Source organism: Borostomias antarcticus (assembly GCF_949987555.1).
Source record: "Borostomias antarcticus genome assembly, chromosome: 5".
NCBI classification, from domain to species: domain Eukaryota; kingdom Metazoa; phylum Chordata; class Actinopteri; order Stomiiformes; family Stomiidae; genus Borostomias; species Borostomias antarcticus.
In genome coordinates, this window is record NC_140238.1 from 16191057 (window position 1) to 16206867 (window position 15811).

Sequence of the window (15811 nt, forward strand, 5' to 3'; positions counted from 1 at the left end):
TCCACGTCAGGAGTCGCTGCCCATCTTTTGCTGCAGACTCAAAACTCACCTCTTCAAGAAGTGCTACCAGGATCCTCCCTCTTAAGCATCTATATTTATGTTTTGCTGCTCTTGCACTTTGGCTTTAACACTAGACTATGCTCTGAGTCACTTGTTTAGAAAGGAGATGCACTTGTGAGTTCTGGCGAGTAGTAGTACACTATATGTTAAATGCAATTATTGTAAGTCTCTTTGGATAAAGGTGTCTGCTAAATGACTAATTTAATGTAATGTGTGTGCGTGTGCGTGTGTTTAAGCTTACATGGTACTACTGTACCATGTTCCCAGTAGTATATCCCATTGTCCCAGAAGTAGTTAATCTTGATGTATTTGCACAGTACTAGATTCCCTGAACAAAATGATGTCCTTTAGATCAAACATTTCTGCCTTGACAGATGCAACTACATCTAAAGGAAGTATCCTTTCAGATTTGTGTGCAACGATAGATTGAAAGATACAATCTCACCGTAGCTCCAGAGAGAACAGAGAACAGGAGGTTGTGTCTGAGTCTCTCAGTTCAGATTTGAATGTTCAGGTTCTGAACACGGGGTCCTCCCAATGGCTCCAATATTCACCTCCTCTTTCCTGCAGTCCCAACAGTTCTGTCAGAACCCTCTAACCCAGTTGGCCCAACCGGTAGTCTCCGTGGGCATGCTTGGCACAGCTGGCACAGCAGAAACTGGAGTAGTAAGGGTTGGAGCACAGGCGGGCATACACTATCAGCTCACAGTTCGCTAGGTCTGGCTGGTCCACACATTCTGCCGGCACTCCGAGACCCGCGTCAATGTCTGTAAACAAACAAAGAGTGCATGAGGAAGGGACATTCTTGATCACATTTTGTTTTAAGTTCTGAAACCGCTTGTTGTGTTGGAGCTCGAATGCCGGTTCTACATGACTAGGACCTGGGGGCGTCGCCCGGAATTTTGGGAGACCGGCCCCTTAAAACACAGCGATCAGTGGCGACTGGGATTCTGGGCCCCATATAAGCTGTTTGTTCCCCCTTTACCCCGACCTTGACGACTCCCATGACCAGGGCTGGTTGTGTGGTGTGTGGAGGTGGAGTGAGGTAAGAGCTGAAGGGAGAGGCCGCTTCACCTTGCTGCGAGGCCTTCGTGACCCGTACTTCGGCCGTGGCGCTGACGGAGTAGGTCCCCACATAGGCGTTGCAGGCGTACGTGCCCTCGTCCGATGGCTGGACGTTGTTCAAGATCAGGCTCCCGTCCGACGACATCTGGACGTTCCGGCCGTCCGGTCTCACCGGTACGCCGTTTCTTGGGGGGGGGGGACAAAGAGCAGAAATGAAGAGTAAGGGAAACGTGTAGCTCTATTCAATCCCATCTCAGGCTAATGACTGAGGTTCGGTCAAGAGTCAAGCGAATATACATTCATTTTGATCCCCGTCTTCGCAGTTGCTCATATTCGCACGTCAGGGACTACTGACCTGGACCAGCCCACGCTGACGTTGTCCCCGGATACCACACAGGGGAGCTTGGCCGTGCTGCCCTGGGACACCTGCACGTTGTTGGGGACCGTGGTGATCAGGTCCCCTGGATAGAGAGCGGGGGGGGGGGGAGTGGGAAGACACGTTGTCACACACGTCACATGATCAACCGTGCACGGTTCGTTAAGATATGGAGTGGAGGACGAGAAAGGAGGAAGTGAGGCCAGTGTGGCCCCCAGTCACCTTGGACTCTGAGCTGCAGCTGCCTCTGCTCCAGCTGGTGGTCCGTGGAAGCCGTGCAGGTGTACACCCCCGAGTCGTCAGTGGTCAGCTGACCGATCACCAGGATGCCGTCTGACTGCTGGGCGTGTCTGCGGTGGAGCAGCAGCCAATCGCATTCACGGCGCGTGGAGAGGAGGACGACCGTTTCACACATTTCAATTCATTCACAAGGCAACAAAATGTCTTCCAGCAGTCAGATTCACGAGCGTTCTGACCACATAATCCTACCTGGGAGAAGTGAGCGGCTTTCCGTCTCTGGTCCACTGGGTGCTGACTGAGGGGAGGGCCGAGGCTGGGAGGACCCTGCAGGGCAGTCTCACTGTCTGGCCTGCCCGGCTCTCCAGCACAGAGGAGCCGGAACGGTCGATACTGAACCTGGAACAGACACAAATTGTGGTGGTTGTTGTTGTTGTTGTCGGGGTTGTGTGCTTGTCTGTGATGTTGTTGTTGTTGTGTGTATCAGAGAGAGAGAGGGAGAGAGAAAAGAGAGAGGGAGAGAAAAAGAAAGAGAGAGTTAGAGAGTGGGAGAGAAAGAGAGTTAGAAAGAGAGAGAAAGAGAGAGAGGTGACAGCCTGAACCTGGGGGATGGCTTTCGAGGAGTCTGAGGGACAAATGGTTGGACGGCTCCTGTCCCCGTTCTGCCTGCTCCGTCCTGAGGGACATCCTGGACAATCTGGGGTGATCCCTCTGTCACGCGCACACACACACAAACACACACACACACACACAAACGCAAATAGAAAACACACACACAAACACACACACACACAGGATTAGAACGTCTTTAAATACATTGCCGGATAAGCTACACTGACTCTACCTCACCTGAGACGCCCAGGTAGATGTAGCGGTGATCTCGGTCGCGCTCACGTGTCGCCACACACAGCAGCCAGCCGGAGTCTGTCACGGTTAACGGCCCAATTAACAGGGAACCGTTGGGCTGCTGATGATGCCTGTGGAGACAACGAAGATAAGAGAAAGAGAGAGATTTTTTGATTTAAACACATACGCTACAAGAAGGCTACTTAGTCAACCGGTGGGTGAGGACTCACCTGTGGGCAGAGAGGGGGACTCCGTCTCTCCTCCACTCCACAGTTATGGTGGAGGATGGCGGCGGGCTGACTCTGCAGGGCAACACCACAGTCTGTCCCACCAGAGCCTCCACGGTGGAGGGGTCCGACTTGTCGATGCTCACTCCCAGACTGGTCAGGCTGGAAGCAAGAGGTTGGTGTACGAGGAAAGGGGAAGAAAGGAAGAAAAACAAAAAGAAAGAGAAGAGTGAAGAAGAAAAGAGGAGAAGAGAGGAGAGAGGAGAGAAGAGTGTAAAGACAAGGAGGAGAAAAGATGAGAAAAGAAAAGTGAGGAAAAGTCACTTTATGCTCCACTATTGGCAACAGGGCACCAGGTTGAGATAGTCACCAAAGCTAAGCATAAAGATCGCCATAGCCTGGCTGCAGGTCAGAGCGCTGGAAGACGGAGCCTGGCTCCGCGTCAGAGGAGACACATGCAACATCAGCGCGGGGAGGAGGGGTTTCCACGCTAGCCACAAAACACAGAGCAGCGCAGGAACACACATCTGAACAGTCTGAAACAGAACTACAGGTGAACAGACACAAAGGCATGGGGGATCCTGTATGTACACAAGATGGCAGGTGAAAAGACGGTTTGGCAGCTACACACACACACGGACAGTCAAGGAGGGCTGGAGCGTCACAGCACTTTATTAGTTTCACTTGATGACAACAGAGGTGATGAGAAGCAGAGATGGCGCAGGGTGGCTGACAAGTTGGGGCACAGAGTAAAGGCACTAAGGAACTAATACATCTAGAAGCAGACGCATAAGGGTGGAGGAGGCGGCCTAAAATCTGCTTGAGAGGATAAAAGAGTCCCAGAAACACAAAGAACTGTCCAACGGGGGTCACCGCGAGGTCACGACTTCTGGGAGATGTCGAGACCAAAGCAAGGTGACAGAGTGTGTTCGACCGGCTTCAAGAGTGGGAGGGGATGAGTGTCCGCAAAGCAGCGTCGGTGTGATTCAAAGCGACTATATGCCTGCGTAAGCATGGACGTATGAAAGCAACGTAAAGCAGGTGTGTATGTCCAGTGTTATAAGTGTGAGTGTGTGAGTGTGTGTGTGTGTGTATGTGTGTGTACATGAGTTCGCCTTGGCGCTGTGTTACGTTAAAAGCTCCATCGTTGCCCACTGGCTCAGCTCAGGCCGGACTGGGCAGGTTGGGGTGGCGTGGGGTGGGGGGACCCTGAGGGCAGCTTGGGCAGGGGGGCAGCAGAGGGGTGGCGTCATGGGGAGGTCAGGTTGTGTTCTGTCGCCCCCCCACCCCTCCCGGTCCTCAGTGGTCTTACCTCGCCGCAGGGAAGGTTTGCTGGACGGCGCCGGCAATGGGCCGGCGGGGACGCAGGTGGATCCTGGCCCTGTGGGCATGGGTGGCGGCGGCGGTGCCCTGCCTGGGGCTGCCGGAGCCACGCTGGACGGTGAAGACTCTGGCCATGTCACGGCCGCGGTCGGGGACGGCCGCGTCCGGGGCGGAGGCGGGGCCGGCGTCGGCGGTGGGATGGCACGTCCTGTGGCACTCGGCGCGCGAAGGGAAGTTGTTGTTGTTGCCGTGGCAGCCGCCGAACCAGAAGTGGGCGCACTTGCCGGCGACGACGTCGTAGTGGTAGCGTGGCATCCAGTCGGCGCAGGAGCCGGCGGCACGGGGGAGGTTGCAGGTGGAGCGCTCGACTGCGAAAGGAGAGGACAGGGCGGGAGTACACTCTTCACGCCTACGACCGTTCTCCGTGAAAAGCTAAGCGACGCCAAGCGCCAGAGAAACTCTATTTCATTATCCCCCCCTTTCCACTCACTGCTGTTAGGGGGGTTGGGGCAACCCTCTCCGTTTGGTCCTCCGGCGGGCGTCACGCGGTCGTAGCAGCACCCGTAGGTGGTGCGCCGGCACTGCACGGCGTTCTCAGTGGGGAGAGAGGGGGCGGGCTGGGAGGAGGGAGGGATGGAGGGGGTGAGTGGTGGTGGGGCACGACCCCAATGTTTGGGGTAAAATAAAGTCCATGTACCGTAGCGCTGGAGCGTTCTTACCGTGGGGGCAGGGACATATTCCTGGCAGCCCTCCTGATTGGGCCCCTGCGCTGTGGTCACACCATCCAGGCAGCACCCATATCTGACAGACCCAGGAGAGGGAGGGGGAAGGGGGGGGGGGGGGGTAAGCTGTGCTAGAGACTCTGAGAACGCCGAGCAATTACTGGTTACGCAACACATTAAAAATATCACTGTCTAGTCAGTGAGTCAACATGCGTGCATGAAACATGCATACAAAAACACAATAGAGCCCATATTTTCCTAGATTTCCCTCCGAGTCAAGACCATAATAAGGGGGTTGGTCGCCGCCGGCTACGGTACCTGGCAGTTGAGCAGGAAGGCTGTGGGCGGGTGGGGGGAACGGGGCTCTGCGAGCAGCCTTGGCCCTGGGGGCCCCTGGCTGAGGAGTAGCCGTCTGGGCAGCAGCCGTAATAGGACTGGCTGCAGTGGAGCGCGGGGGCGTAGCTGTGGGGGTCGTGCACCGTGTTGGTCTGCTGGGGGTCCACCGGCTCCGGACCGCTAGGCCTGACGACTGAGAGGAAAGCAGACTCACACACAGGGCTACTTGGAACGCCGTCTCAAACGCCTGAGCTTCTACGGACAGATCCAAACATGTCACGCGGTAGGTCAACACCAAATGCAGGCACAGTGCAGTTCAGGCGCTTAGTTAATTTTTTTGTACTGCGGTCGTGGTTATGAGACAAACGCTGTCCCCAAGTATACATTCTTTGTATCCCTCTACCAATAACCAGTGCAATACAAATACATAATTCAGAAATACACCCTCCAATGAGTATTTACATAAATAACAATGACTATTACTGCACCGCTGGGATTGATTAGAGAGCCCTGTGGAGTCGGGCAACTTTTCAAGACCGTATCCCTTAGCTACACGCTGAGAGAGGACTTGTCACACAGAGAACATACACACCCACACAGTTTATGGAGCCACACATTGACACGATTCACACAAGTGGGGGACGCACAGCAGAGCGAAGATTCTGAGATTAGGGCCGGATCAAACAGAGAATGCGACTCAGAACACGAGAACAGTGTCGGAACACACGCATGCAACGGGCGAAAGAACACACTCAAGAACACGCACAATCCCTCGTCAGTCCGACACGCACAATACGGGAGAACGTGCCAGAAGCAGCACAGCCCAAGCCAGCGCTCACTAACACACTTCAGTGCCTCACAAATATTTTAATCAGACTGACAATGTTGACGGACCCTTGAAAACACACCAATGAGGCCTGGATAATTAGTGCTTGGAATCGGGGGTGGATAGGGAGGAGGGACAGGGGTGTTTTGGGGGTGGGTGGGGTGTGTGTGTGTGGGGGGGTGGCGTCTGCTTGGGACAGTGTGACAGGAGTGAAGGCAGGAGAGCGCGGAGGGCTTTAGGCAAGTCAGACAGAAAGGGACACGACGCAGCTGAAGGGAACCTGTGGCGTGGTCGGGGACGTAGGGCTGGAACCCGCGCTGCGTGTTGTCATGTCCTCTCGGGTCCTGCATGCTGGGCACCGCTGGGGAAAGAGGAAGAGGACGGACACACACACACAGGCACACACACACAGGCACGCACGCACACACACACACACACACACATATACACGGGTCATCTGTTTGTTTTACGCTCAAGGCGTATTTGCGGGGTTGACTAGCGAGGAGTCGGGCGTGCCCTCACCCTGTGGGCTGTAGCAGGGCTGGGCGTTGCAGCCCTCCACGGTGGGGGATTTGGGGTGGGCGGCGCAGTGCTCCACGGGGTACAGGCTCCTCTCTCTGTCCGAGCAGATCACCTGGCGCTCGCGCAGCCCAGATGCACAGCTCTTGGAGCACTGGGGGGACAGGAGACAGAATTACAGAGAGTCAGTATGAAATCTGTGTGTGTGTGTTTGTGTGTGTGTGTGTGTGTGTGTGTGTGTGTGTGTGTGTGTGTCCGCGTGTCTGTGTGTGTGTGTATGTGTGTGTGTGTGTGTGTGTGTGTGTGTGTGTGTGTGTGTGTGTGTGCATGCGTGCCTGTGTGTGTGTGTGTGTGTGTGCGCGTGCATGCACGTGTGTGTGTGTGTGTGCGTGCCTGTGTGTGACGTGTGTGCGTGCCTGTGTGTGTCTGCGTGCGCACGTGTGTGTGTGGGCGCTCGCCACTCACCAGTCCCCAGTCTCCGACATGCCAGCTGATGTGTCTGGGGCATGGCAACATCTCACAGGGCTGGACCTGTGCCGGGCGGAGCAGGGCGCCGCAGACCGTCTCCTCCAGCCTCCCCCCCCCCAAACCCACGCACGTCACCTCCCTGCTCTGCTCCCCGGAGCCGCACGTCACCGAGCACTGGGGAGGAACACGGCACGCCAAAAAAAACACGGTTCACCGCAAACACTCCCAATAGCCGCACGGGGCAGAGAGAGTAAACGGCTGCCTCTCCCTCCCACGAAACAGACGCGCAGCCACCCACCTGGCTCCAGCCGGAGACCCTGTACTCGACGCACCGCTGCATGTTGCAGGTCTGCAGGGAGGGAGGGGCTTGGGAGTAGGCGGCGCAGACGGCGTCCTCCACCACGCGGGGCGGCCCGTGGACGTCGTGGGCGACGCACTGCACGCTGCGCACCTGGGAGCCGCCGCCACACGTCACAGAGCACACGTTCCACTCGCCCGTCTGCCAGCTGATGCGCGCCCACCGTCGGGGATCGCGGGGGGGGGGGGGGGGGAGGGGCGGCGGGGGGAGAGTTCGGCGTTAGCGTCGGTGTTTGCGACTGAGCCAATACCATGCAGTGTGACTGGTACGTCATCAAGCCACTCCCGCCAATTCCCCACAGCGAAGCGCCAAGCTAGCCCCGTCTCCACAAGCCAGCGACCACAATGATTCTGGTTTGCTATTCCTGGTTACTTTATTGATCTTCAGAGGCCATAATTACTTCACTTACACACACATACACCCATAGTTTTGGCTATAAAACGGGGTTGAGTTCAAAGGTTTCACAGAAAGGGTTCTGTAGCCCTCATTAAGAGGGTTCTCTCTGCATTTCCAAATGACCACCCTGCATATAGCACTTTCCCTCCCTAAGAAGATAATTAGCATGGCGCGAAACATCCAATCTTTGTCCTGTGCTTCAGACTGTAACTATAGACTAATGAGCGCACGCTCAGCTTTACGCAGGGTTCATAGCCATCTCAGTTTTCCGAACACCACCATTAAAAGGGAAGGGCCGGGAAATACCACAGCGTCACTGAGGCCACAGCTATTTACAGCCATGCTTAGACCACGGGGGCCTCACATACGGACATACTGTACATCACAAGCCACCAGACAGAAGACTTAGACACAGAGCAACCCCCCCCACACACACACACACGTGTGCAGCATCTGAACTGCACATAAACTACACTAATGGACACAGACAGAAAGCTTTATAGACTGTTTGCAACAATTTTTTAAAGCAATCAGACAGCAACCCAGCTTAGGGATCAGAGGCTCAAGGGGTCAGAGGTCACAGAGGGATCTCTTTGATGCAACTCTTGTGTCAAATAACCTCTCCTCCCTCCTGAGGGGAGGTGAGTAAGACGTGTTAAAGATTAAGAGGACATGAAAGAGAGGGAGAGAAAGGAGATCTCTGAGCTGGACGGCTGTCTTGCGCCTTTGTTCCCACAAGGAAGAGCAGGCTCTGACTCTAGACACAGACGCTGGTCGTGCTGAACTCAAACACGTGTCAGAACTTAAGAGGGTGTACTCCAGAAGAATTACTGTTAACAAATCAAGCTATTATGGGTCTCTATGACCAAGTTAGGATCAAATCTACGTAGTTGAATGAATTGAACGAATGGAATCATGACTTTGATTGTACATGTCAACCCTCCGTGTTTGAGGTCAAACGTGGCTCCTCGAGGTCCTCGAGGTCCCCCCTGCGTTACCTGAACACAAATACTCTGGGCCTTTCTGGGGGCTGCCACAAATGTTGTGGATACAGGTACGCCAGCCTTTCAGAACAGGGACAACACAGCAGAAGCAGTGAGAGAGCAGGAACAGGCTGGGCTCAGAGCCATTTGTTATTGTAGGGTTACCTTAGACTCTATCTAAACATATCACTAGGATGTTAGTCTGTGCCGTTAGCTTAACACATACAAGAATCTGAACAATATTTGGCAGACAGAGTCTGCGTCATCACCTCAGGGCTAGGATAAACAGGCTATGGCTTTCTCAAAACCGCAGTACATTCCAACACTGCTGGCAGCTAGGGAAACATGTTTTTCTGACTGCGGTATACAATCTAATTCACATAAAACTGTGAGCGGGAGTGCGCTGTGAAACGCTGGAGTCCGGGGGGGGGGGGGGGGGACTCTTCCCCCTCACCTGCGAGTCTGCGGGCACGTCTGGGGGTTGCATGTGCGGTTGTTGACGGGCGGAGGTAGAGAGGCGCACAGGTAGTCGGGGTAGGCCTCGTTGTCGATGGCGCAGAAAACCAGGCGGGACTGGTACCCTAGAGGGAGGGGGGAGGAGCAGGGGCTCTAAACATCACGTCACACTGAACACTTTTAAACAGCAACTAAGCAGTGACTAACAAACATGTGACTGATATGTTTCATATTCTGCCGCTGTTCTTTGGAACGGTTTGCCTAGCGATCTGAAAACAACTGGTAATACAAATAGATTTCAGTGGTGTCTGATAAAATGGTTTAGAAGTGACCTTACAAAGGTCTAGGCTGTGTATGTGCCCTAATGTAATTGTCACCAATTGGTTTCATGAGAGATTCTGATGATGATGATGATGATGATGATAAGGATGTTGATGAGAGAGAGAGAGAGAGAGAGGGGGGGAGAGAGAGAGAGAGAGAGAGAGAGAGAGAGAGAGAGAGAGAAAGGAAGAGAGAGAGAGAGAGAGAGAGAGAGAGAGAGAGAGAGAGAGAGAGAGAGAGAGAGATACTGTAGCTACTGACCTGATCCACATTCTTCGCTGCAAGTGGTCCAGGAGCCGAAGCTCCAATAATAGCCCTCCCTGGAGCGTCCGTTAGGCAGGTAGTACTCGAACTCCACCCCCTGGTTCGGCTCCTGGCTGATCAGCTACGGGGACAGAGGTGTGCACAGAGGTCAAAACCATCTGGATGTTACAGACTGAACACTGAAGTACTTTTTCTCAACCTCGAATCGGGATGGAAACAGAACATGCCGGGCATCTGACCTCTATGATGAGAGGCTCGGTGGTGGGGCCGCGGCCGATGATGGTCTCAGGGGTCATGTCTCCCTCGGCTCCTCTTTGGTAGTACAGCATGGTGCCAGCGATGGCGGTGGCCCGGGAAAACTCAATTACCCAGTGGCCATTGAGGTAGTATTCTCCGCGCAGGTTCTTGATTGCTGACAACATATACACGGTAGCCGCGGTGATTAATCAGTTATTAACACCAAGCCTCTCCCCTAGTCCCTCCCCTAGCCTCTACCCTAGCCTGTCCCCTCCCCTCCCCCCTAGCCTCTCCCCTAGTCCCTCCCCTAGCCTCTCCCCTAGCCTGTCCCCTCCCCTCTCCCCTAGTCTGGCCCCTAGCCTGGCCCCTACCCTCTCCCCTAGCCTGTCCCCTCCCCTCTCCCCTAGCCTCTCCCCTAGCCTGGCCCCTAGCCTCTCCCCTAGCCTGTCCCCTCCCCTTTCCCCTAGTCTGGCCCCTAGCCTGGCCCCTAGCCTCTCCCCTAGCCTGTCCCCTCCCCTCTCCCCTAGCCTCTCCCCTAGCCTGTCCCCTCCCCTCTCCCCTAGCCTCTCCCCTAGCCTGTCCCCTCCCCTCTCCCCTAGCCTCTCCCCTAGCCTGGCCCCTAGCCTTCTCCTAGCCTGTCCCCTCCCCTCTCCCCTAGTCTGGCCCCTAGCCTCTCCCCTAGCCTCTCCCCTAGCCTGTCTCCTAGCTTATTTATGCATCACAGCTTCCTGATACCGCTGCACCACGCAGGTCTCACAGCCTCACAGGTCCACCGTCCACGTTGCCCAGGGACTCACCCAGGTAGTTGCGCGTGGAGACCGTCTCTCTGATGCTGATGGTGGTGGCGCCCACAGGAATGATGAACATCTGGTTGTAACCTAGGAGAACGACACACACAGGTACGTTTGATCTCTCAGCGGTCGACGGCTGAACTGCGAAGGGTTAACGGCGGACCATGGAATGCAGAAGTACCTGTGGGCAGGCCACGCGTGGAGAAGGTGTTCCTGACCGGGTAGCAGGCCTGTCCGTTCCCCCCGCACTGCAGGCAGGGGTCTTCCTGCTGGGCCGACTCCAGCATGTTGTCACAGCCCAGACGCTGGGGTGGGTCAGAGAGAGATGGGGAACAGGAGTTAACAGGGACTGCGATCCGACCGAGGATGGAATTTTACCGGCAACCAGCTCGGTTGGTTTTCTATCCCAAAAAGGCAGACGGATGCCGCCACGGAGAAAGTGATACAATTTGTGCCAGTGGTTAAACCCCCCAGCCCCCCTTGTATGACGACAATCCACTAAGCGGCGTCGCACACCCACCTTGCAGACTCCGCCCACACAGATGTCTCTCCTGCCGGGGTGGCAGGGCGTACCGTCCACCACGGCGCTACGGTGGCGGTAGAAGAAGTTCTCTCCCCTGGGCATGCAGTTCAGCTCGCATGGGTTCTCGGCTGCGGGAGTTTGTGAAAATGCGTTTTACCACATCCGCCTCATCAGCGCTCTCGAAACATCCCTCTCTAAATGCACAGTGCTGCAAACCGTTAATAAAAAATCGCACCCATAACTTGGCCAGATTCCCCCTCCAGGACTCACCTCCATAGTATGGCAACCACTTGTAGCGTTTCCCTTGGAAGTCAGAGCCATCGAACTGGGAACACTGCTCCTCCCTGAAGTCCCTGGATCCCTCAGGACAGTCCTGGGCCAAACAACGGCAGGTCATAATGAGCTCAGAGGGGGAAAGTGTTGGACACCAGAGGATCAGAGATTCAGAGACAGAACCATGTGGCTTCTACACTGATATCTTGGGGAAAGAAAAAGAAAGAAAGCACGACGGGAAAGGCTAAACAAACTCTGCTACTGTCTGACAAACCATTCACTCTATTTTCTATATACATTATGTACTGATCTATAAAAATGCAAAATTCGTGCTCTTCCTTTTGACATGCGTTATACCTATATAATAATAATAATAATAATAAATTGTATTTATATAGCACACTTTAAATTACAGAGAACTCGCAAGGTGCTTTACAGGCAATTGTCCCTCCAGAACAATCTTCAGACAGAGATCAAACATGACAAAACGCCTGTGACATCCAGATCAAACGAACTGACAAGAAGGTTTATGACAGGTACTAAAACTAACATTCTTACAATATGTTAGAGACTGCTGTGTAGAATTTACAGTATGGAATTTACCATTGCCATCCTAGACAGAGAAAAACACAAATGATGAACTTGGAACATGTCAACAAGCTTAAGTAAGCAGATGAAAGGCGATGATGAGTCAGAGGTGTTAGTGAAAAGACGCTTTTCACCTGGATGTTGCAGGAACGGAAGGACCTGTCTGGACCAACGCAGTTGTTCCCTCCATCTGTCCTGCAGCGTGTGAAAGGGAATATAAGAATGAGTGACCACCAGCGAGCAGCCGCCAGCACACTAACAGGTCACCAAGAGGGGAGGTAGAGACCTCAGCAGCATGGTTAAGTGTACCTCTCACAATCTGCAATGTACTGTACAGTCAATGCACACAAGCATCAGTCCATGAGATCGCTAATTGTTTTGGGTGGTTATAAAAGCTGTGGCATCATCACGTGTTCACAGGTAGCAAGATCTGATTCTCCCTGCAGGTATATCATTCAGAATTGTCTTCTACGGTGTCTTAACATGCCAGCAGGCAGTGCCAGACCAGCTCATCCATACAGTAGAGACATTTTCTACTGCTTGAGCTCCTGCACCTCTGACAGAAGATCAGCTCAAAAGTATTGTTAGGAGTAAAAGTAAGTTTACTAGGTGAGTTCCTGTGACTAAATATTATTGGTACCAGTGAGTACCGCACATTCATTTTGGTCTAAGTCAAGCAGCTGTGCTAGGATGACGTTCTCTGCTCAGACTGCAACCTGTGGTCTTTCTCATCACCCCTCTCCCCTTAAAGTGTCAGTCTCTGTCTCTGTGCCATGAACATTCCCTTTAGGGTGCAACGGGAGGGCAAGTCAGCAGAGTGATCTACCGTAGGTGGGGCCTCTGACTAATCTGCTTGACGAGACACAACAGGGCTGGTCCAGGTGGAGCGGAGCGCTGAGCTGGCCTCTCTTTCTTACTTCCCGCACTCTGGTCTGACTCAAGAGTTCCCAGTGATTGTCTGGGAGCCAGAATGACTGTACATGTATGGGTGTGTGAGAGGAACACTACCGGGAGTAATTGGCCTCAGGTAGAGAGTAAAGCTATTAAACAGAGCATAGTTAAATGCTGCCCTAGTCTCTTGGTAAAAGGACTGCACTTATATAGCACTTTTATTCAAAGCGCTTTACAATGAAGGCCTCTCATTCACCCACACACCAATGGCGGCAGCTGCCATGCAAGGTGCTAGCCTGCTCATTGCTCATCACTCAGAGTCTTGCCCAAGGACACTTCGACATGAAGGCAGGAGGAGGTGGGATTCAAACCGCCGACCCTATGATCGTTAGCCGACCCTCTCTACCACTGAGCCACAGCTGCCCCACACTTTTTTGCATGTTTCAAACGAGAAGCACAGTTATATCGAAACTGTAACTTCAAAAGTGCTGGTATCAGTGAGCTGTGCTTGAGCATGTCAAGAAGCTGCTCTGATTCAGAAACTCCTCCTGACTGATAGCAGCTACAGCCTTCAGCCTGCAGGCCGATTCCAGAGAAACAAGCCGCTTCCTTTAATGACAATGAATCTCCCACTGCCATGACTCAATCCCTCAGATACATCTGCTCCTACTGTAGTCATCTTGCAGCAAGCTTGCAATCAAAGCAAAAATCTATGATTCATTGTGTCTTCTGGACACGATAAATCTCAATTTGCAATAATTCCATTGTTATGCTGATAGATGATGTTTGACACTTATAATTTAAAACTGGCATAAGATACCTGTTTTGGTTATTCCATTCTACATTCAAAAATAGCTTATTCAAAAATAAGTAAACACAATCACATTTGAATAGCCCGTATAAGAGAAGACAGATTCTGCAAAATTCAAATAGACTTAAGAATACAAATCAGTTAGTATACATCATTAGTATACAAAACAACAAAAGATGACTTTCAACAGAAAAGGTGGAGTAAGGGTGATGAGTGTGTGGGGTATGGGTGAGGAGAGGGTGGGGTATGGGTGAGGGTGGGGTGGGGTATGGGTGAGGGTGGGGTATGGTTGATGAGTGGGTGAGGAGTGGGTGGGGTTTGGATGAGGAGTGGGTGGGGTTTGGGTGAGGAGAGGGTGGGGTCTGGGTGAGGGTGGGGTGTGGTATGGTATGGTTGATGAGTGGGTGGGGTATGGGTGAGGAGTGGGTGGGGTTTGGATGAGGAGTGGGTGGGGTTTGGGTGAGGGTGGGGTACAGGTGAGTGTGGGGTGGGGTGGTCTCCCTTTCCAGAGATAAAAGAGTTGCAGAGGTTTTTTAGGAGACAGACACTGCGACCATGAATGCTGATCACATAATGAAGTGCAAGAGAGAACATGCCAGCTGGATTCCAGCAAGATGATTTATGGACAAAACACTTACTATGTAAGCTGGTAAAGACAGGCTGAATATGACCTAGTGTCAAACACTCCATAGTCTGCTTGATCATACATCAACACAGACATAACAACTATGATCCAAAAATAATTTAATATCCTGTCCCTAACAAAGCACACACACATCCAGATCTCTCCTTCTCCCTCCTCCTCCTCTTTTAGCTACACATGGACTGCAAAAGGTAACAGACAACACCTGTCTCAAAGATAGAGAAATCATTTTCAGGCCAGAGAACCACTCCCAGTAGCTTTCTCTTTATGTAATAAAAAGCCTACATCCTTTTCTGTAACTCTGGGCTATTCACCAACACTCAGAAGTGGCATTATGAGCCTCAATGCGGGCTTTGCTAGAATAAAGACACCAAACTAAGGTGAAAAGGAAGGTACCCAAAGAGAAGGAGTGCTTACCTCAGGGTGATGCAGCGTCTTGTCCTCATAGTTACCCCACTGCCACAGCTACGACTGCACTCTCCGTAAGGCCCCCATTGATCCCAGTGGTCCCCACTGGGCACCTGCACAGACCACGTTCTCTCGCAGTTACATCCATGGCAGTCTCTATCAAACTACATTCATACCTTTCCAGGCGCATTGCGCTGTCTACTTACAGTTAGTGCCGGAGCGAGGAACAGCTGAATGACAGCCAGGGGCAGCAGGATCTTCATTGTTTACTGTGGAGGACAATATCAGTTAGTGCATATGGTCAGGATGACAAGGCAGTATTTTTTCGTTTTTGTCACAGAAGCTAAATTCAAATCCACCAGCTCTTTCCTCTCAGAGACCTCAGAACCTGCGGGGACCAGGTGGCTGGTATAAGTCATCCATACTCAGGGAATGTAACGGAGCTCTAACTAAATTCTATACATGGTAAACTTTGATTTGCTGTGGTCTAGGGCAACCGCACTAAAAAGGAGGCATCACGAACCCCTCTACAGTCATCTATACACAGTGTTCCTGCTGCTTCAAGAAGCCATCAATCCTGGACTTCCATCCCCAACAAAATTAATTTGGATTGTCACTGTGGAACCAGTCCCTCAACGTTTTTGAGGACAGCAGCCCAACACCACTCACTCTCCCTTCTTCTCTGCAATTTAATTGCATAATTGAGATCATCAAATCTATGTTGTGCTGTACATGAACCAGCTGGAGTGGTTGTTGTTTGTTTATTTGTTTTGAAGGCAGATCTCCTTCTGATCAGCTGAGTTTGGGGACTCGGACCGAGCGACGTGCACACCCAGCACATCTAGCCGGTGGTGGGCGTAAGG

The 15811-nt window shown here is 52.7% G+C and overlaps 1 protein-coding gene across 1 annotated transcript; it reads right to left on the reverse strand.

Moving 5' to 3' along the window:
• Nucleotides 1-654: 654 nt before the first annotated feature.
• On the reverse strand, nucleotides 655-15211 carry paplna (papilin a, proteoglycan-like sulfated glycoprotein; the record flags this gene model as incomplete). Its single annotated transcript, XM_084438964.1, has 26 exons — nucleotides 655-827; nucleotides 1135-1310; nucleotides 1481-1586; nucleotides 1724-1851; nucleotides 1991-2137; nucleotides 2341-2449; nucleotides 2588-2715; nucleotides 2815-2973; nucleotides 4124-4502; nucleotides 4625-4751; nucleotides 4854-4935; nucleotides 5175-5385; nucleotides 6299-6379; nucleotides 6541-6691; nucleotides 7003-7179; nucleotides 7304-7511; nucleotides 9197-9323; nucleotides 9781-9904; nucleotides 10023-10195; nucleotides 10818-10898; nucleotides 10993-11116; nucleotides 11332-11462; nucleotides 11605-11707; nucleotides 12330-12390; nucleotides 14958-15061; nucleotides 15155-15211. 26 exons carry the CDS (start codon nucleotides 15209-15211, stop codon nucleotides 655-657), a joined length of 3627 nt encoding a protein of 1208 aa, XP_084295090.1.
• Nucleotides 15212-15811: the final 600 nt, after the last annotated feature.